This window comes from Sorghum bicolor, chromosome 3 (genome assembly GCF_000003195.3).
Source record: "Sorghum bicolor cultivar BTx623 chromosome 3, Sorghum_bicolor_NCBIv3, whole genome shotgun sequence".
Classification (NCBI taxonomy): domain Eukaryota; kingdom Viridiplantae; phylum Streptophyta; class Magnoliopsida; order Poales; family Poaceae; genus Sorghum; species Sorghum bicolor.
Window position 1 is genome coordinate 7,975,153 of NC_012872.2, and position 21,439 is coordinate 7,996,591.

Consider the following 21,439-nt stretch of genomic DNA (forward strand, 5'->3'; position numbering starts at 1 on the left):
TGTGCTCCCCCTGCAGCACCCGGTACACCGTGCACGCCGACCTGAGTGACGCGCGGACTGAGCTGAGGGAGACGCCGACCGCGTCCTCGTCGGCGTGGAGGCACCCGCCCTGCATACGGCTCCGCAGCCACTGGTCTGCATGGTTAGGGTCGAAGATATTCGATCGGCTGCTACCCCGCGCCAGGTACCCACCCACCCACTCCACATCCATCCGATCGCGCCATAAGATTCACGCCCCAACGCATCACACTTGTTTTTTACTATGGCCTTGTTTAGTTACACCTTAAATTTAATTTTTTTTTTCAAGATTACTATCACATCAGTATATGAATGCAGCATTAATGTTGTATTTGGCACGACTTCTCTAGCTAGCTTGGAGCCAACCACTTTTTACCGCATAGTATAAAATGAAATGGCTCCACTGCTGAAATCTCTAAAAATATATCCTTATAGAGCTTTAGGGTGCAAAGAAGCTAAAAATAGTCTTGACTTCACAACATCGTATATGAGAAAACATATTTTAAGGAAGGAGCTATTTTACCAAATAATTTACCATGACAGCTCTAATTTCACCGACAGAGCCGTTCATGGAGCTAACCCTCCTCACCCCTAAAAAAACAGTTTCACCAGTGAAGTAGAGCCGTGCCAAATATGATCTAAATATATATAAAAAATAACTAGTTGTATAATTTTCTTGTAATTTATGAACGAATCATTTAAGCGTAGTTAGATCTTGTTTAGATCCATTTTTTATTTTTACACTGTAGTATTTTCATTTTTATTTGACAAACATTGTCTAATCATGGAGTAACTAGGGTTAAAAGATTCGTCTCTCGATTTAAAGATAAACTATGCAATTAATTTTTCTTTTTATCTATATTTAATGCTCCATGCATATGTCGCAAGATTCGATGTGATGAGAAATCTTGAAAAAATTTTATTTTTGGGGTGAACTAAATAAGATCTTAGGCCTTGTTTAGTTCCCACCAAAATCCAAAAAGTTTACAAGATTCCCCGTCACATCGATTCTTGCGGCACATGCATGAAGCACTAAATATAGACGAAAACAAAAATTAATTACACAGTTTGCCTGTAAATCGTAAGACGAATCTTTTGACCCTAGCTAGTTTCTGATTGAACAATATTTGCCATAAACAAGGCCTTGTTTACTTCCAAAAAATTTTGCAAAATAGGAATAGTAGCACTTTCGTTTGTATTTGACAAATATTGTCCAATTATGAACTAACTAGGCTCAAAATATTCGTCTCGTCAATTCCGACCAAACTGTACAATTAATTTTTATTTTCATCTATATTTAATACTTTATGCATACCTCTAAAGATTCGATGTGACGGAGAATCTGAAAAAATTTTACAAAAATTTTGGGAACTCCCAAATGAAAGTGCTAAGAACCTGTCTAACAAGAAGGCCTAGTCTATGGTTAGATGGTCGCTCATTTATTGCAGCTCTTTATCTGGCAACCAACCTGACCTGATTGACTTTCTCCGGTTTCCAATAGCTTCCATAGCTTCCCAGAGATTCATGGCCCCGATTCAAATCCCTTCTCCTTCAACCACAATACTTACCTTCTTCTGGAAGCCAAGATTCCGTTCTTCATAGAGTTATTCAGCTAGTGAGCTAGATGAATGTCTCACTCTCACTGAACCCGGCCGGTGCCTCCTGTAACCATCTTTCAAATGCACATTTCAACCCTAGCTAGATCCAGGACTCATGCCGCCAAGTCTCGGAAATCCCCTCCAAATCTATGGTATTGGAAATATTCTTTCCGTACTGTTGTTCTTAGCAATTTTTGTTTCTCCGCATTGAGCTGTTCATACTCAGATCTTACATAAATGATAGTTCCCCACATCACCATGATCTTCGCCCCCATTCCCCAAATATTTGAATCCGAAAATTTTTTTTATGTGCTTCGACCTTTCTGACCAATCAATTTTTACAGTTTCTAGAATCGAGATCAGGACCTGCTCGTCCCACAATGATCTTCGATCGTTTAATCGACCCCCCTTGCGAGGTGCGTCACAGTGATCAACGGCGTTACTGAACTAAATTTACTAGCCGCATATCATATAGGTCATTAAGTGTATTTACATTTAGTCTTCAGTGTCGTTAATTCATACATATGCACACAAATAATCATTTCTTACATCAACCGCAGGACTGCATTCAATCTGTGGAACACCCCATTGGTACTTATGCTGAGAATACTCTAGACATATCACCCACCATAGGCACCATCTCGGTAGCATCGTGATGCTCAGTCAGGCTAATTCATGAAATTGTATCAACTTTGGGGCCTCAAAAAAAAGAATTGGTTAGGGCAGTCGGTTTCCATGGTTTGCTCAATTTCCCATCTCTTAAACAGATCAATGTGCAGTTTTCAGCATGGCTCATGTCTAGAGTGGACGAATCGTCACAATCATTACACATTGGGGATGGAACACGCATTCACTTTTCGAAGGATGATATTGCCATGGTTTTTGGTATTCCATCTACTGGCAGGAGCATATTACCTAAAACACCAAAGCATTATTCAGGCGATGTAACATATGAATTAGCAGCAGGTCAGATTAATGTCAAGCAATTGCGTAGTATAAAGGCTGCACAAGCCATTGTCGTCAGGCATCATGATGGGCCAATGAGCTTAATTGAACAGGACGAGTTCAAGGCAGCCTTTGTTGTATTTGTAATGTCATCCTTATTTGCCCCTTGCGGCAAACATGACCATGTATCCGAGGACTACATGCATGCCATTGTGCACCCCGGACAGATCAAATCATATGACTGGGCTGAATACGTCATGCGACGACTCCTCGAAGCTGTTTCAAAGCTAAAGGCAGATCTATCAAGCAACATCAAAACGCCCTACATATATGGATGCTCTCTGTTCTTACAGGTAGCCCCATTAAGAAATATTTTTTTACCTATGTCATTTGCTACCATTTTTAAATTTATTGCCCCATTTTTTGCCTCCATTTCTAGCTGCTAGATATAGATGTGCTCACAAAATTTACAAATCTTTTTTTTTCATACAGGTCTTATACCTTGATAGCATTGATTTGGGCCCACTATCAATGGAGCATAACACCATTCCACGAGTGCAATGCTTCACATATGATCGGTTAAGGTCCATGATAGCCGCTGATAGTAGCTTCACTGCTCCATGCTCCAACAGCATCGTTCACTCGCACAGGCCCAAGGTGTGGACTCATTTGAGGCTCGTTCTATATGTTTAGCAGATGTCATCATTTATATAAATAGTTAATTTGCAAGTTCTAACAGTACATTATCACGGATATCATAATCCTTTGTTTCTTCTTGAAGTTGCGTTCGTCACCTGGGATCTGTTATCACTGGGCCACATCAAAATATTCTAACAGCCAAAGCTCAAACCAAGACAACATGCTAGCCCTGTGGGAGGTTTTAACATTGATGACTCGCATATTTAAGATCCCCCTAGAGGTAAGGCATCCGTTCCTTATATGGTTTTTTCACTTATACCTTGGTTATTCACATTTTGTGACAAAATTACTGAAAGAAATGCATGTAACCGATGCTTACCAGTTCATGAAGTCAGTCAATTAGTTATTGTACCCAAAAATTCCGAGCTATTTCATTCCCTTTTGTTTTTCACACAGGTTGCCGGACCTCTTTTTGTTGCTGTGTCAGATTTTCAAAGGCAAATAAGTTCTGTAGAATCTCAAAGGCAATTAAGCTCTGCTCTTGGCAGCGAGGCTCTAAAACTGATCTGTCTTTTACTTCATATCATGGAGCCATATGCCAATGGGTTTAGGTACCAGCCGAACATTAGCGCGGACCGCCCTCCTGTTGGTATGCACACTAGACTACTTACACCTTTTTCTATGTATGTAGCTTATTTTTTTCATGTATCACATTTATTTTCTCTCGCGCGCAGGCCTCTGTTCCATGTGGCAATCACAATTACGTAGCAATGCACACCTCGGTTCAGCAACTTCACTTCAGCTAAAGAGGAAGTCCATTAATTATATTGGAGAAACCTCCGCACCAACAGACAATGATGGCACACAAAACAAGTTCTTGCACGTGCTAAATAATAACATTGCAGGGCCTTCACAGATGCCTACTGGACTCTTTATACAAGCTGCACACAACGTACAGGACAACAATATCAGCACAGGGAAAGCTATGGCTCGATTTTACCTTAGCGGTAGACCTGACAAAGATATTCGCTGCATTGATCTCAACACTTCCCCTACTGGAGATGAGTCTGGGCCATTTATGTGTTGTCACCGCGAGCGCCTCTCTCACATTGACCCTCGGTCTCCTTGGGACCTTGGATGCACTTATCACATTGATGCTGTTAGGGCGGCTGCCCTGTACAAGAAGATAAGCATGGTCGAAGAGACTGATGAGTATGTCATCACTAGATTAATAACGTTTGTTTGTTTCTTTCCCATTATGCAAGGCATGCGCCCCTCTTGAATTCTTATGGAAACATTAATAAATGTGACGAATTCATTGTTCTAATCGTTGTTTCTTCAATAACACAATCAGTTGTTTTTTGCTTTTTTTGCAGTCCATGGATAGTTCACTACTGTCCTAAGTACATTGAAGTACGGACCTGTGCAGTCAAGTATCAGTTCCTTGGGAAATCTGAGATGGAAATGGGACTTGTTGATGCTGTTCTCCGACGATTTAAGCAGGTTGACGATGAATTATACATGAATCAAGGCCCCGCACGCTGGAGGCACTTTGTGGAATCTGATTTCATGGTGTGTTCGTACTCTACATTTTTTTAGTCTGCCATGTCCGACCAATTTTTTTCAAATTAATACTAGCTTCATCATTATCATAAGATACCGTTAATAAAGGTCACATCCCATATTGGAATACCCTTTCTTGCAAGTGGCTTATTGTCTTTTTGCTAATAATATTTTCCTCAGGTCTCGCTGCTTGCTGGATGTTTTGATATATCCGATCCTGCAGTACGTTCACTCTTCTGTGGACGACATATTTGCTATGACGTCAGTACCTGCAAATTTGTAAGTCTGCATCTTGATCCTGTTTCATATTTTAGTTTTTATTCCTGTTTATTCAATAGCACAAATAAATAGACTACATTTGATCAAGATGCATTTTTTGTAAGCCCTTCATCCAGCTTTTGCATATGTGCAGTTATTCTTCCCTGTTCTTCTCCAGCACCGTTGGGTATGTTTTGCTTGGCGGATGGATGACAACACAATTATTGTCTATGATCCATTTTTCTCATCTAGGTGCCACACCTTTACATTGAGCTACTACGAGCACGTTGCAAACCTACTCAAATCTGCAATGGCAATAGTTGCAGACAAGGTTCAGCTAGGCGCTAGGCGTAGTCGGGGCGCTGACCCATTGCCTAGCGCCTAGTCGGGAGTACTCGGTCCTAGGCGCTCCTAGGCGTTTTCCTAGGCGTTTTGGCAATATAGCCATAAATTATATATATGACTATTGACTATATGTCTATATATATATATATATGTATATAACTACTATATATGAGTCACAGACTTAGTATTTGTGCCAGTAGAGTAGTAGACATACCTGAGTCCTAGTCCTGCCTGTTCCTAGCTCCTGCATGGCTGCAACTGCAACACATTTTTACAGCTAGTATTAGTCAATAACTCAATACTCAATAGACAGCTAGATAGGAGTATAGGACACTAAATTGTGACTTATCTGGATGATTTCAGCAGCCTCCCATCCATGAGCACACCATACCTCCAGCTGGTGATTACAATACAAGTGGATAGGACAATAATAGAAGTGCACAACACAATTTATAAATAAAGCACAGCACAAACACATAGTTCTTAGTTCAGGTCTCACAAATAATAAAAGAAGGCACACAGACACATAAACAAGGTGACACAGCTGCAGTCCATATCATATTTCTTCTTCACTGTAGTTCCTATTCTCATCTTCATACTCTTCTTCTTCAGACTCAAATTCTTCTCCTTCATAGAGCTCCCTCACTCTTGCACTTCTACGCCTCTCAAGCTGTTCATCTGCTCCCACTGCCTCTCCAATGACAGACCAAGGTATCCCTGTACCTTCCATCTCATCTTCCTCCCCATCTCTAAATTCAACCAATGCACAATCATCCCCACCTTCTTGGAGAAAACCTTGAGCTTCACATGTATCACTAGATAAAAGAACATCAATGATTTTCTTTGACTTGATCTTTTCTTTCTTACTAAGCAGCTTGGAGTTGAATTGGATATACACCAGCTTGTTGAGGCGGGCTGTAGTAAGCCTATTCCTCTTCTTAGTGTGTATCTACAATTGAAAAAGAGGATTCTTAGTTCTACTTCTACAATTTAATTGTAACAATGCTGAAAATGAAATGTTCATAATAGATAGGTACTAACCGCTTCAAACCCACTCCAATTTCTTTCACAACCAGAAGAGCTTGATGTCAAAGATAGGATCCTTGTCGCTATCTTCTGTAAAGCTGGTGTTTCATATCCATACAATCTCCACCATGATGCTGAAATAAGAAAAGAACACCTCTATTAGTTTAGAAAACAGCAGCAAACAACCTTCAGCCATGTTGTTTAGGAATCAGGAACATGAAGTACCTCTACCTGGGTTGTAATCAAAATTTTCAAAAGTCCTAGCAAGCTTTTTGCTAAAGGGTCCTTCTCTATTCTGAAACTTCTTTAGTTCAATGTTGGCAGCCTGATGCTGCATGTCCTCATCATGGTAATAAAATTTCTCAACGCAAGCTATGAACCCTTCTGATATTTTGGGCTGATCAAATATTGATGGGTCACTATAGCTATAGTGAGGATTCAACAAATAGGCTGTCAAATGCAATGGAGAATCAAGTCTTCCATTCATCTTCTTCTCAACAACAGCAATTACATCCTTGAACCGAGCCTCAACAGTTCCAAATGCATCTTTGATCTGTTTCTTTGCCTTTAGTAGTTCTCCATAAACGAAACCCAAGGATGGCCTCACATCACCATCAACCAAACGGAGGACTTTGACCAATGGCTCAAAAACAGCCAATGTTAGCTTCACATCCCTCCAAAAGCTTGGACTCAATATAGTTGCTGTTGCCTCTTTTCCTTTCTTTGATTTCACATCCTTCAATGTGTCCCACTTACTATGAACCACCATCTTCCTTAACTGGTCTTTCTTCTCTTGCATGCTAGCCAAAGTGAGAAAGTTTGAAGCAAACCTAGTGACTCCTGGCCTCACTACCTCTTTCCCCTCTGTGAAGCATCTCAAGCACTCCAATGTCCTTGTGTGGCCATAGGCAAATATGGTAAATGCCTTTGCTTGGTCAACCACTTTCTTGAACCGAGGCATGTTGCCAATTCCTTGCAGCATAAGGTTGATTGTGTGAGCTGCACAAGATGTCCAAAATATATGTGGTCTCTTCTCTTCCAATAGCCTCTTTGCTCCCATGTTGTTAGAGGCATTGTCAGTCACTACTTGCACCACATTGTCTGGACCAATCTCTTCAATTGCTTTGTCCACAAGTTCAAAGATGAGCTCACTGGTATGTGAGACATCTGACATCTCCTTAGAGCTGATGAAGGATGTTCCCTCAGCACAATTGGTGCACACATTCATTATGCTTCTCCTCTTCCTATCTGACCAAGCATCAGTCATAATAGAGCAACCATTTTTCATCTTCTCGGCTTCACGCTCCTGCAGCAAACTCTTTGTTCTTTCATATTCTTCTTCTAGCAACTTCCCCCGCAGTGCATCCTGAGTTGGAGGTACAAAACCTGGACCAAACTGTCCAATTGCTTCACACATTTGCTTGAACTCATCATTATCAAGTGCATTGAAAGCAATAGCTGCCAACAGAACATGAAAATTAGGCCCATTTTGCACCATCTAATGAACTTTTAAATGTAAATAAAGATTACAGAATAGTATACTAGCAAATTACCATGTGTATAGGCCCATTTTGCAATGTACTTATGCACCTCATTGGTTCTTTCTTTCCAAAGTTCCTTGTTCAGCTGTTGTTGCTTCAAAGATTTGGACATGGTAGCTTTAGGATCAATAACACGTGTCCATTTGTCAATGGGTCCTAACTTGTGGGGCTCTGAACTTCCAACACAGGTGACTTCATCTGAATCTGCTCCAACCCTAGATACATGAACTTCCTCTCTAATTTCTAGCTCACGAACAGTCTTCTCCTCCCTCTTCCTTTTTGCATCAGCTAGTGCCTTTTTGCACTTCTCTTTAGCCTCCGTAGCCTGTGGTGTTCTAGCTGTGCATTTCTTCACATTCTTTCCCTCATGAGCCAAATGTTGCTTCAACCTATGAATCCCTCCCCTCATCTCCTTATCACAAAGCTTGCACTTCACCTTGTCCTTATTGTTACCATCAACAAGAACACCATATTCCCATCCAACATCATCCGAATTCCTTTTCAGGACATTTGATCCCTCTGTTCCATTCTCACTTGATGACATCCTACATTCATGCAATCAGAAAATAGAAAATACAAATACAGAGGCATATTACATGCACATTCAGAATTTCAGATTCAAACAAACAGGCAAGGAGAGGAACAGGGGAGAGAGCAGGGGAATCTGAGAGCAGGGGAGAGAGAGCAGGGGAGAGAGCAGGGAGAAGAGCAGGGGAATCTGAGAGCAGGGAGAAGAGCAGGGAGGGAGAAGATTTGAGAGTAGGGGAGAGAGCCGGCAGAGGAAGGGAGAAGAGCAGGGAGGGAAGGGAACTCACCTTGGAGGCTTCGGGTGGCCGTCGGGGAGGGGTACGCCGTCGGAGACAAGCAGCTTCCGGGGACGAGCAGCTTCGCGACGAGCAGCTTCCAGGGACGAGCAGCTTCGCGACGAGCAGGGGAGGAGGAAGACCGGCGGGTGGGGGAGGAGCAGGGGACAAGGAGGGGAGGAGCAACACTGGCTGGCCGCGGGTGGAGCTCGCTGGCGGGGAGGAGCTCGTCCAGCGTTGAGGAGGAGCACCGGCGGAGACGACCAAATGGCTGGCGGGAACCCGTCCTCTCCCTCTTATCCTCCGCGCCCGAAATCGCGCCGCGCGGGCGGGAATCCTTTGCGGACTCGCGCGCAGGTTCCATTTTTTCACGGAACCCCGCGCTCGTCCGCCTCGCGCCCCTCCGCGCCGCCTAGAACCGCCTCCGCGCCGCCTAGCGCCGCCCAGCTCCGCCCAGCGCCCAGAACGGCGACTAACCCCCTAGGCCAGGCAACGGGTCTCGACTAGCGACTAGTCGCGTCTAGTCGCGCCTAGGCGAGCGCCTAGCTGAACCTTGGTTGCAGACAATATACTTCCTCGCTGGCACAATCACTGGGAAGAAGCCCGACTAAATGTTTTCCACCCTGCAGACACCCACTTGAATTGGTTAGTTACATTTCAGATCAAAACCACCCTGTAATAACGTTTATTGCCAATTTCACTAACCAACTTTACTTTTATCTGATTATTGACCACACTACCAGCCCCAATAGGTCGGGTGTTCTTTGCCTAAACTTTTGCCGATGTTTCGATGGCACGCACATACGTCCACACGTGGATCTGGTATTTTGAGGAAAAAATCCCACACCCTTATCTCACTACATCACCATAGACAACTATCGTCCTTTACATTTGTGTTAACTAAATCTGTGTACAACTATATTTTTTACTCTTTTTTTCAGGCACAGGTTGAGGATATATCTGCCACGCTACTCGCGGACCTTTCTTCACTAGCTGACAATCGTGGTTCGGTCCCTGCCATATTTCGTAGCCAGGAAGGCACCGCCTCCCAGCAACGTGACTCATCCCTACACATATAGAGTGTGTTTGGTTGGGTGGCCAACCTTGGCCCTGGCTTCCTAGAGCCAATTTTGATTTGTTTGGTTATCTGCATAGGGGCTGGAGCCTGGCTTAGGCTGGCCAAAAGTATCCCTTTAGCCTGGCTCTAGGAGAACGACCAAATTGGTGATTCAATCCTGGCCAGGCTAGGCTTAGCTCTGATGCTTGTTCCCCTCACCGCTTGGCTTGTCTGTATTTTTCGTGGAAAAATATTTCAGGACCTTTCATGTGATGGTTCAGTATACGCTGCTGAAGAAGCTCTCCGATCAGTGCATGCAAACTAGCTAGAAATCATGAAGAATAATACAGAGATGTTGTAGGGTATGATTATTGCTATTGATGTTAAGTCAGCCCTGTATGATTGTCTGGTCGTCTTTAGATGCTCCGCTAAAAATCCTCTTTGATAGTTCAGAATGATAATTAGGAAAGGTATCATATCTGTTCTTCAGACTTGCTATCGATGTTAATTCAGAAAATCCTCATGAAATTAGCTGTAATAGTAAGCCATAAAAAAACAAGCGTGAAAAATAAAGGCAAGTCAAAGAAGGTGCAGATGCCTCCATTCTTGCATTTGCGGATTGCCCATTTTTCAGATATTTTTGCTCTTCAGAATCTATTTTCTCATGACAAAGTCACAAAAGCCTTTTAAAGATTTGGTTCAGAAATCAGAAATGGCCAATGGGCAATCGGCACTACTGAAATGTCTTTGCATTTCATCCATTTTTTTACTTAATTAGATTTGCATCCTAGTCACTATCCAAACACCATCCAGAGAGGTAACCTTACCAATTCAGAGAAAAGGTAAGTGTATCAAAATAAAACAGGCAACCAAACATAGTCTGGCAACCAAACATAGTCTGAGGCTAGCCAGGATAACACGGTACAAACAATCAAACAGCTAGTGGTTGGTTTGATGAGAGCAGGCTAATTCTGCCCAGGCTAGAATCCTAGCCAGGCTAGAAGTTGACCATGAAACCAAACACACCCATAGACGGCCAGCTTGGCTTCCTGCATCGCTCACTCAACCTTATTCAGTGTATGCTTTCCGCTGTTCTAGCATCCACAATGGGTCTTGATACTTTTAGACAATGAATGACTCCTACATCTACTTGTTATGTTGTATTTTGTGGCCCAGGAATTGAACATCTGCTTACACCATACTTTTATTTTAATCTAATGTTGCAATTCCTCTTAGAATTGATTGAAACACTTAATCAGCGATATAAAAAAAACTTCAATACTCGATCAAGCTTGTAGCTTGCCTTGTTTCTACCCGTGCACCACAGCATGTGCACATTCTACCACCTGCATCAAGCTTGTACCGCTACCGCACATCCATGTCAGTGTCGAATTCTTTCATCTTATCTTCCAATGTCATCTTTTATGTTTTCATGTGCTAATCTAGCACATATGGACCTAATAACCTCCCTACAGACTGGTAAACCCCCACCACCATTAGATGTACCCAGAATATTGCACACTCTCCCTGCCATCACATTGTTCTCCCTGCCATCACCTTCAATCATACTAATCATTGCCTTGCACCCAGTCCTGCACGAAGCTGTTTTAGGATTCCGACTGCTTCTCTACATGCCAAAAAACCAAAAAAAAACAAAACAAAACACTCACACTTCCAGAATGGAAATTCCACAAGATATTTTCGTAACAAAAAAAATGAATAATATTTCTTGCAGTCATAGGAAGTAGTCAATGGTCTGGTTGATCCCACCGTCACTCCTTGTGCATCTGCCCCCACTGATGTCGCCACTTTGCCGTTCTCTTCTCCTCCCCCCATAGCATCCATGCCATCGCCGTTCTGGATCCCCCGCATCCCCGAAATGCTTGATGGCCAGAGTTTGAGGCTCCTATACAAGAGCTCGCAGCCAACACCTCAGCTGTTGTTGCAATCACTAAGGCCTTGTTTAGTTGACGCCAAAAATCAAAAACTTTTTAAGATTCTCCGTCATATCGAATCTTGTGGCAAATGCATGAGCATTAAATATAGACGAAAATAAAAAATAATTACACAGTTTGTCTGTAAATCACGAGATGAATCTTTTGAGCCTAGTTAGTCCATGATTGGATAATATTTGTCAAATAAAAACGAAAATACTACAGTACCGAAATCTAAAATATTTTCATAACTAAACAAGGCCTAAGGCTTGTTTAGTTCCTAAAAAAATTTGTTTTCGGGTGCCATAGCACTTTCATTTTTATTTAGCAAATATTGTTTAATCATGGACTAACTAAGCTCAAAAGATTCATCTCGTGATTTATAGTGCAATTAGTTTTGTTTTCATCTATATTTAATGCTCTATGCATGTGCCGCAAAATTCGATGTGACGAAGAATCTTGAAAAGTTTTTGATTTTTAGGGTGAACTAAACAAGGCTTAATGTTGTATGCATATCTGCTTTTTATTCCCACACGTCGTCTTTTGATTCGAAGCTTTGAACCACTCTCCATTTGTTAGGACACTCACAATGCAGACTATATCATAAAGTCTAAATTATTTATTACCTCTAACAATGTGAATTTAGAGTCTAAATAAGACTTGGAGTCTTATTTTTTCTACCTCTTTCTTCAATAAATCCATAAATAATATATAATTAATTATCTTAGCCTCTATACTATAATAGAATCTTGCATTATTAGTGCCCTTATATTTTATCATCAATATACAGAGCATTCGCCCTTGAGACGGAAGCTACCGAACCACCGCATTTAAAACGGTCCTTAAACTCTGATTCACCCGTGCTGCCTTTTTACTGCACCCTTCCCGAAGCTCTCTCCTCCACATCGGATCCATGTTAGGCCTTTGTGTTCGCGAAAATTTTTGGTTTTGGCTACTATAGCACTTTCGTTTGTTTATGATAATTATTATCCAATTATAGAGTAAATAGGCTCAAAAGATTCGTCTCGTAAATTACAGACAAACTGTGCAATTAGTTTTTATTTTTATCTATATTTAATGTTTCATGCATGTGTATAAAGATTCGATGTGACGGAGAATTTTGAAAATTTTTGGAAACTAAACAAGGCCTTATAATGGGTAGTCATAATCAGTCTCTATGCTTCTCCTTTCCCCTTTTTGAGGGGGTGTTTGGTTTGGCGTCGGAAAGTTTAACAGATATTGTAGCATTTTTATTTTATTTGACAATTATTGTCTAATCATGAACTAATTAGGCTTAAAAGATTCGTCTCGCAAATTACTCTCTAACTATATTTTTAGTTTTGTAAATAGTCTACATTTAGCACGTCATGCATGTGTCCAAACATTCGATGTCACGGATGATAAAGTTTACCGCCTATAACCAAACATGCCCTGAATCTTGAAGCCCCAACCGACCGACATGGAAGGATAGTGATACATCTCGACTCGCGGGAGGTAGCGGTGTGGCAGCGAGCGAGCAGATTTCTCCTTGTTTCCTGGTGCTATTGTGAGAGGGGGAGGGGAAAGGAGGTGGCGGAAGAGTTGTTGCAAGTTGCGGCGGTTGCCTTTCGGCACCGAGGTGGGGCGGCGGCATTTCAAGGTCGGTTACCACTTACGACATTCCACTGAGGCCTAGTTCACTTCAAAAACCAAAAAATTTTAAGATTTTTCGTCACATCGAATCTTGTGGCACATGCATGAAGCATTAAATATAGATAAAAATAAAAAACTAATTGTACAATTTGTCTATAAATCATGAGACAAATCTTTTAAGCTTAGTTACTCTATGATTGGACAATATTTATCAAATAAAAATAAAAATGCTACAATATCAAAATTCAAAAACTTTTTGGATCTAAACAAGGCCTGAGCTTTATTAGATACCGAGACAAGCTGGGAATTGAGGGTGGCATGCCACAGAGGTTTCTCCATTCATGGTGATCAAGCTACACGTTATTAAACTTGAAGTTAATGCTACACACTAGGAGATACATGTGAGAGCAATAATAGGACAGAACATGGGCAACTAATTTGAGCTCCAATGATTCTAAAACAATGGGAGGAACCATCATGTGCCACTTCTATATCAATGCCATGCAAAGACACAAAAATCAGCAAATAAAACAAGAAAATGATATAGGAGGGCACAAACTAACTCTTAGATCAAACTTCTTCAAAGAAATGAATATCAATCCCCACCCCTTGATAAATCACCTTTTTTTTTGGGGGGGGGGGGGGGGCTCTTAAGCTTGTCCACTCGGATAACACCTTGTCCATGTAAGAAGGAGATTAGCAAGGAAGAAATAGTGCCTAAAATAGGCCTTCATTATAGAGACATGCATTATAAAGGTGACCATCTCTGTAATTCATTAACAAAAGCTGCCTTTCTAAGGGGTTCACCTCTATTAATGATCTACTCCCTTGTCCCTTCATTCTAAAATAAATAACATTTTACAAAAAACATGGGATACCACTCTTAATGAGTTATTAGTGGGAAGCTAATCATGGGTGCAAGCAAATGAGAACTGCCAAATTCAGAAGAGGACACATGTGTCTTTTACCAACACCATTAATTTATCTAAAAATTTTCATTATTTGTTTTGGATGGAGGTATTATTACAGAGTCAGAGTTGCCTCATTTTTTTTTAAAAAAAGTGGCACTAAGAAAGTCCACCTCTATTAATTAGTAGTATCTCTTAAAAACCTTTTCATTATTATTAGTGCACCAAGCGTGCTATAGGCGTGGCCTACCTAAGCGTAGTAGGGTACAACTCCAGGCATCACGCATGGGTGCATGCAGATCAAGCCAGGGACAGAGCTAGAGTATATATGGTGAAAGCGATATGTAGTACTAAATCCGGTCCAAATTATATTTTGTTTGACTTTTTTTACCCTAATTTTAACTAGTCATCTTATTCAAAATTTTAGGTAAAATATCACTTCTTCTGCAATAGAGTGGTGCTTGATGGCGCAACGTGCTGGTTCGATCATATGTTGGACGCCCTTATTGCTGAGGCTATGGCGGCTAAAGAAGGACTCGAGCTAGTGCTGGAAAACGGCTATGACAAGGTAATCTTGGAGGATGGTAGTAGCGCTTTGAAGTCTATGGTCGATAGTCACGTGGGAATGAAGTCCTCTGTTGGACGAATTTGTTTTGTCATTGCATAGCTAAGTAGGAGTTTTTATGGGTTCACAATTATATGGGTGTGTAGGGAGGCTAACTCGGTGGCCCACCGTTGTAGAGTATGGTGACAGCGCTTCTTTTTTTGCTAAACTATAATCCGGAGTGGCTTTTGGGTATAGCTGCCATTGATTATATTCCTATCGTTGATTAATGAAGCTCTGTATTGCTAAAAAAATTTGTTTAAGAATGATTTAAATTTGACTATGTTTGCATAAAATTTGTTTTCTCTAGGATTTTCTTTTCTTTTCTAACTTTAGTTATTTATTTAATTGTGTCATAAATTTCAAAATTTAATGGCTATAATTTGTTAGAGCTACTATATGACTGGTAACTGCAGTAACGTACCAAACATAAATAAATTCAAAGGTATGTTTCAAGGCACATGATATCTAGAGATAGTAGTATGTATGCTCATATGCTGGAGTCTATTTACCTCAAATCATAGGGTTTGATGAAAGCCTTTTCTGAATTTCTGCAACTGCCTCTTCTATTCTGGTGTATGGTTATATTCATTCATCCGATATGATTCAGCAGCTTCTTTGCTCGTTCACGCCACACATAGCCGTTTGGGACCAGAAGGGGCTTCTGTTCTTGTGCCTGTGGTCACCACCGAGCTCACCTTCTGATCCAGTGATCCGTTCCTCAAACCGAATGCATGATTTGGTACGCTGCTGCTGGCACTGGCACCACACTTGAGTGAGAGGAGGAGATGGCTGAACAGAGCAAGAGGGGCTCGCAGCTGGAGAACGGCGAGCACGGGCACAACGGCAAGAAGGCGAGGGCGCAGGCCATGCCCAACGGCGCGATCAAGCAGGAGCAGCAAGAGATAGACGAGGCAGCAGAGGAGGAAGAAGAGCAGGAGGAAGGCGAGGTTAGCCAAGGCAGCGGCTCCGGAGCCATGGAGGAGGCGCAGATCAATTTGAGGTTTGGGATCACCTTGTTCCACTGCCGATCTTGTCGCCTTCCCCTCAAGCCTCCAACGTTCAAGGTACCTACCTACGGACTACGGTTGCTCTGTTCTCATCGTCGACATGTCATCGAGATCGGCCGTGTTCTTCTGCTTCTGCTTGCACTTGCAGTGTGCGTACGGGCACGTGATATGCGGCAGCTGCTGCAACAGCCACGAGCAGGTGTGCCGCGGCGCCGCCGTCTACTCGCCGTGCGTGGAGGTGGACGCGTTCGTGCGCGGCGCCAAGCAGCCCTGCGCGTACGAGGAGTTCGGGTGCAAGAGCTCCGTGGTCTACTTCGAGGCGGCGGACCACCAGCGCGCATGCCAGTGGGCGCCTTGCTCGTGCCCGGACCCCGGCTGCGGCTTCTTCAGCTCGCCGGCGAGGCTGGCCAGCCACTTCGCTGGCGCCCACTCCTGGCCCGTCACGGAGGTGAGCTACGGGAAGCCGCTCAGGGTCGCCCTGCCGCCGCCGCGGGGCTGGCACGTGCTGGTTGGCGAGGAGGGCCGGCGCGTGTTCCTAGTGTCCGCGTGCACGCTCGGCGCCGCCGCCGCGGTGTCGCTGGTGTGCGTGAGGGCCAACGGCGACGCGGCGGAGGGGGCGCCTCAGTTCAGGTGCAAGCTCTGGGCGGAGGCCGCCAGCAGCAAGGAGAGCGTGGCGATGATGATGTCCATGGTGGCGAGCTGCAGCATGTCCGGCGCCGGTGCGTTCTCGGCCGCTGACCAGGGCATGTTCCTCGCGATGCCACCGGAGATCCTGGACGACGCGTTCGGCGGCGAGGCGCCCGTCCTCATGGTTCGCATCGACAGAGCAGGTGCTGCTGCCAAATCGACCACGCCGGCACCGAGGAGCTCTAGGCCTGTAGCTCTAGGAGGCTGCTGACCTGCGGTGTTGGCTGAGGATGCTACCGGGCGGCGGGCAGCCATGTCTGCTTGGAGCATAATGATGCATGGCAAATGCAAGGGAGCCGAGCCTTCGGCAGCTTGTGACTGTTTTGTTGGGAGATTTTGCTTGTGATTCAGTGATTGTTATTAACCTTGATGTTAGCATACGGGGTTTGGTATTCAAGAATTTCATTAGGCTAAGTAGATCATCATAGCAAAGGAGAATGCCAACGAAGAGGAATTAATAAAATGCCTCTCCGTTAGAGTTTTTATCGTCGATTCATTTCTTCAAAAATGGAAATTTCATTTAAACATCAGGTCGTTTCTGCTGTTCAGAGAGAGAGAGAGCGCGCGCGCGCGCGATGACGGTCCTCGAGGTTCGGTTGGGGTTGGTTTTGCTGAGTTAGTATAGTCGCTCTGTCCAAAAAAATCTAATTATGGAACAATGTTTTAGTAAATACTCCCTCCATCCCAAATTATAAGTCATTCCAAGAATCTTGCAGAGTCAAACTTTTCTAAATTTGACCAAATTTATATTATAAAATAATAATTATTATAGTACTAACTAAGTATCATTAAATTCTTTCTTAATTATATTTTCATAGTTCACTTTACGTTACAAATCTTAGTATTTTTCTCTATAATTTTAGTCAGACGTGAAAATATTTTGACTCTCCAAGATTCTTGGAATGACTTACAATTTAGGATAGAGAGAGTATTTATAATATTAAATAATTGTTATTATATTAATTACGAATATATTTTTATAATATTTGATTTGAAGTCATAAATATGAATATCATTTACTGAAAACTTATTTAAATGTGAACTACTTTACATGGCACGTACGCTTTTGAGCGACAGGAAAACGCGCGTGTCGGGCGCGTGCAGGAGCACCCATTTTGTCAATATTTGCCTCAAACGCTGTCAAACAGACACATGAAAGAACAATTTTGCCCTATAATGGGGCCGTTTGTCAGCCACCCAAACCTTTCTCTTCGTTTCTCTTCCAAATACGGTCGCACCTGTGCTCGCACCGGCGGCTGCCACGCCCTCACCGACCGCTACGCGAGCTCTGGCGGGCCCCACCACACATAGCCCCGCATACCCTCCCCCCGGCCACTACCCATGGCTGCGTGCGTCCGCTCAACGGCGTGGAGCGAGAGGCTGGCGACAAACAGATCCCACAGCGTGCGGTCCCCGCCACTAGGTCAGGCGCCAAAGAGCGGCTTCCGGTCGTCCTCTTGTTGCACGGCCAACAGAGTCTCTGTCCCAGTCTCGACATCGCTACCGCGGCACAGGAAGCAACACAGGTGGTCGTAGCGCTTGGCGCTGGCTATGGTGGCCTCGGCCCTTGCCAAATAAGTCTGGCCGGGAGAGCAGGAGCGGAGCACTACAAATCAAGTTATTAGCGGTGAAGGGATCTAATTGGTCTAGAGAGAGGTGAATAGGCGTATCTTAAAACCTAAAACTCAAAAACTCAAGTTGCATAAGTGAAATGTCTGTCGGTACCAGCGACAGTTTGGGCTGGTACTACTGGTGTAAGACAGCCAGTACTACCGACACAAACTGCTAGTACTATTGACGCCCTAAGAGAGCTACAAAATAAGAATATATTGAGTTTTGATTTTAGATCTGAGAGTTACCCCACTCTCCTAGATGTAGTAGAGGATGATGTTGAAGTTTCCTTGGCTCGGTTCTCCTTCAATATGTAGATCAACCCTTGTTTACCTATGGAAAGGGTAGATAGAAAAAACATGAAGAACACAAGAACAAGGGTAGTCGATGCTACCCCCACAGCAAGATAAGATATTTTTCTCGAGGTTCGGCAATCCCTAGGAAGGAGTTCCCACGTTTTTGTTGTTGAGGTGACCACGAAGGTCTGCCCACTTAGGTCTCCTCATCCAAGCAACCACGAATGTTAGCTTAAGATTTTCACTAAGAATCAAAGGGTGATACAAACACTTCGGGGTGCCCTCACAAATAAAACAACACGTGCAACCACAAAGAACGTCTAGCCAGCTAGGGTTCCAAGAACACAAGAGTAACAAATGTAAACCAACCGACAAGATACAGAAACCAAGTGCTCAAGTCAAGGATCGAAGCTCCCAACTCTCTAATCTCACTTCTCTAGCTCGAATCTTTCAAGGATTGAAGCCTAGGAGCCAAGAGGGAGAGACAGAGTGGGTGAGTCAAAGCTTAGAGATTGTTTTCTTAAATGTGGAGTCGAAGGATTGGGAGTGGTAACGGATAGAAGTGAGGAGAGAGCTATTTATACATATGTTTAGAACAGTTGTCGGTACTACTGGCGCCAAACTACTGGCGCCAAACGTCGGTACTACTGGCCCCCAGATCTCACTGTTGGAAAGGCTCCTAAAGACATCAAAGAAATGCGAGAAATTGACCTACTGGTACCACCGGGCCTGAGCTAGTACTACTGGCCACCGTCGGTACTACCGTTAGAAGGCTGGTACCACCGGTAGTTAAAATCTGCGCAATCAGAGTTGGTGCAAATTTGACTTGCCGGTACCACCGGCGTTTCATCGGTACTACCGACGCTGGCCGATACTACTGGCCTGTGACCAGTACCACTGTCAGTCCAAATTTTCACAGCTTCTAAGGGAGCCATTGGGCTTAGCTTGGACTTGCCAGTACCACCGACTAAGAACGTCGGTACTACCGGCTCTCCCTGGGAGGAAAAACTTTTCTAAGTGCCGGTGAGTGCAAGTATGTCTCTCAAGCGCATTAAGTATATTGACCTGAGCACCCTTATTCTCATCTTACCAACTTAATTTGCATCCCTCTTGATAGTGTGGCGTTTTCTATAACTCAAAAAAGGATAAAAACTTTGTAGCCATTTGAGTCGAAACGTCGTTCATCCATTGAAAATTTTAGGGTACTATAATTCACCAAATATTTTCGTTCTCTTCCATCAATATACTAACACCTATAGATTATGCTCAATAAACATGTTAGTCCCTTATTTGATTATCATTAATTATCAAAACCCATGGGGCGAATGCACTTACAGGCGGCCTTGCGTGCCTTGGTGGTGGTCTCCTCAAAGAGCTCCTTAAAGACGAAGCCCTCTCATTTGTAGCCACCGCAAAGCTCGGTCCCGCGATAATCTGGGCACTCTTCTCCGTCTACATGTTCTTGTTCGTCCTGTTGGAGCGCAGCTGGAGGTGGCAGACGCTGTTGACCTCGCCTTCTTGTGTTGATGGAAGTGGGAGAAGTAGTGGCAACATGAAGCGAAAGAAGATATGCTGCGGAAGGAGTGAGGCGGGCTGGTAGTCTGAGTCTAGAGGGGGCACGAGCATGGCCATGGCGGGTAGCAGCAGTAGGAGGAGATGCAAGGCAAGTGATGGATTTTGCAAAAAAAAATTAGGAACTAAACAAGGCCTAAGGAAAGGACCGCGTGGGGAAGGATTGGGAGACAGAGGCATTTTGGATACTTTTTCTGGTTAGGCCCACATGTCACGGCTGGTAAACAGCTGAAATCAAACTAATGATAGACGGAATGGCATAGAGGGCAAAAAAAGAAAAGTGTCATGACACATAGGTCCACTTCAACTTTTTAGTAGCATAGAGAAAGATACTATCTTTTTTAATGGCACATAAGGAAAAACCTCTTCTTTCTTGGGCACGGTCATGGCCCATTTGCGTAGTGCTGTCCGGGCCTTCTTCGGCGTGGCGACGTCATTGGCGACTTTGTCTCCACTCCTTTTCTCCATCTCTCTTGTGTCATACTTTGCGAAAACTTTTTAGGCTACTATAGCACTTTCCTTTGTATTTGGCAATTGTTGTCTAATCATAGACTAAATAAGTTCAAAAAATTCGTCTCGTAAATTACAGGTAAACTATGCAATTAGTTATTTATTTTAACTATCGCCTTGTTTAGTTGGCAAAATTTTGGGATTTCAGGTATTGTAGCACTTTTGTTTGTATTTGATAAATATTGTCTAATCATGGACTAACTATGCTCAAAAGATTCATCTTACAAATTACAGGTAAACCGTATAATTAGTTTGTGTTTTCGCTTATATTTAATACTTCATGCATGTGCCGCAAGATTCAATGTGACGGAGAATTTAAAATTTTTGACAAAATTTTTTGAAAACTAAACAAGGCTTATATTTAATGTTTCATACATGTACTTCAATATTCGATGTGACAGAATCTTAAAAAAATAAATTTTAAACTGAACTAAACAAGGCCTAATTGACCTCAGGCAAGAAGCAACGTACCACTGGTGCAAGCCAGGGGCAGGGCTGGAGGGTGATTTTAGCCCTTGTTCAATTCACTCCAAAAACTAAAAAAATTAAAAGATTTTTCGTCACATCGAATTTGGTATATGCATGAAGCATTAAATATAGACGAAAACAAAAACTAATTGTACTGTTAGTCTATAAATCGCGAGATGAATAAGTCTAGTTAATCTATAATTAGACAATAATTGTCAAATAAAAACGAAAATGATACGGTACCGCGATCTAAAAACGAAAATGCAACCACAATGTTGTCTGAAACCAGTCCATAGGAAGTTAAATATTCAATATCAGGTAGCTGAAACATTGTGGAACTGGTCTATAAGGTAGTCCATAGCTAAAGTCGACCATAGGATTATGGACTAACCATAAGCAATAAAAAATATTACT

General features: G+C 42.9%; 3 protein-coding genes and 1 long non-coding RNA gene across 4 annotated transcripts; 3 read left to right on the forward strand and 1 right to left on the reverse strand.

Annotated features, from left to right (window-relative positions):
- On the forward strand, positions 1,502 to 6,463 carry LOC8070423. Its single transcript, XM_021455743.1, has 10 exons — positions 1,502 to 1,768; positions 1,961 to 2,032; positions 2,177 to 2,914; positions 3,054 to 3,218; positions 3,343 to 3,480; positions 3,657 to 3,849; positions 3,935 to 4,412; positions 4,577 to 4,772; positions 4,944 to 5,042; positions 5,176 to 6,463. The coding sequence occupies exons 3-10, from the start codon at positions 2,411 to 2,413 to the stop codon at positions 5,404 to 5,406; spliced, it is 2,004 nt and encodes a 667-aa protein (XP_021311418.1). The 5' UTR covers positions 1,502 to 1,768; positions 1,961 to 2,032; positions 2,177 to 2,410; the 3' UTR covers positions 5,407 to 6,463.
- LOC110433614 lies at positions 6,601 to 8,477 on the reverse strand. The gene is made up of 2 exons (XM_021456096.1): positions 7,946 to 8,477; positions 6,601 to 7,850 (listed from the first exon to the last, which is right to left on the reverse strand). Exons 1-2 carry the CDS (start codon positions 8,475 to 8,477, stop codon positions 6,601 to 6,603), a joined length of 1,782 nt encoding a protein of 593 aa, XP_021311771.1.
- Positions 8,962 to 10,212, forward strand: LOC110434124. Its single transcript, XR_002451607.1, has 3 exons — positions 8,962 to 9,381; positions 9,480 to 9,558; positions 9,678 to 10,212. It is a non-coding gene; the product is annotated as an uncharacterized LOC110434124 (long non-coding RNA).
- On the forward strand, positions 15,660 to 16,779 carry LOC8070424 (E3 ubiquitin-protein ligase SINA-like 5). The gene is made up of 2 exons (XM_002455230.1): positions 15,660 to 15,938; positions 16,030 to 16,779. The coding sequence occupies exons 1-2, from the start codon at positions 15,660 to 15,662 to the stop codon at positions 16,777 to 16,779; spliced, it is 1,029 nt and encodes a 342-aa protein (XP_002455275.1).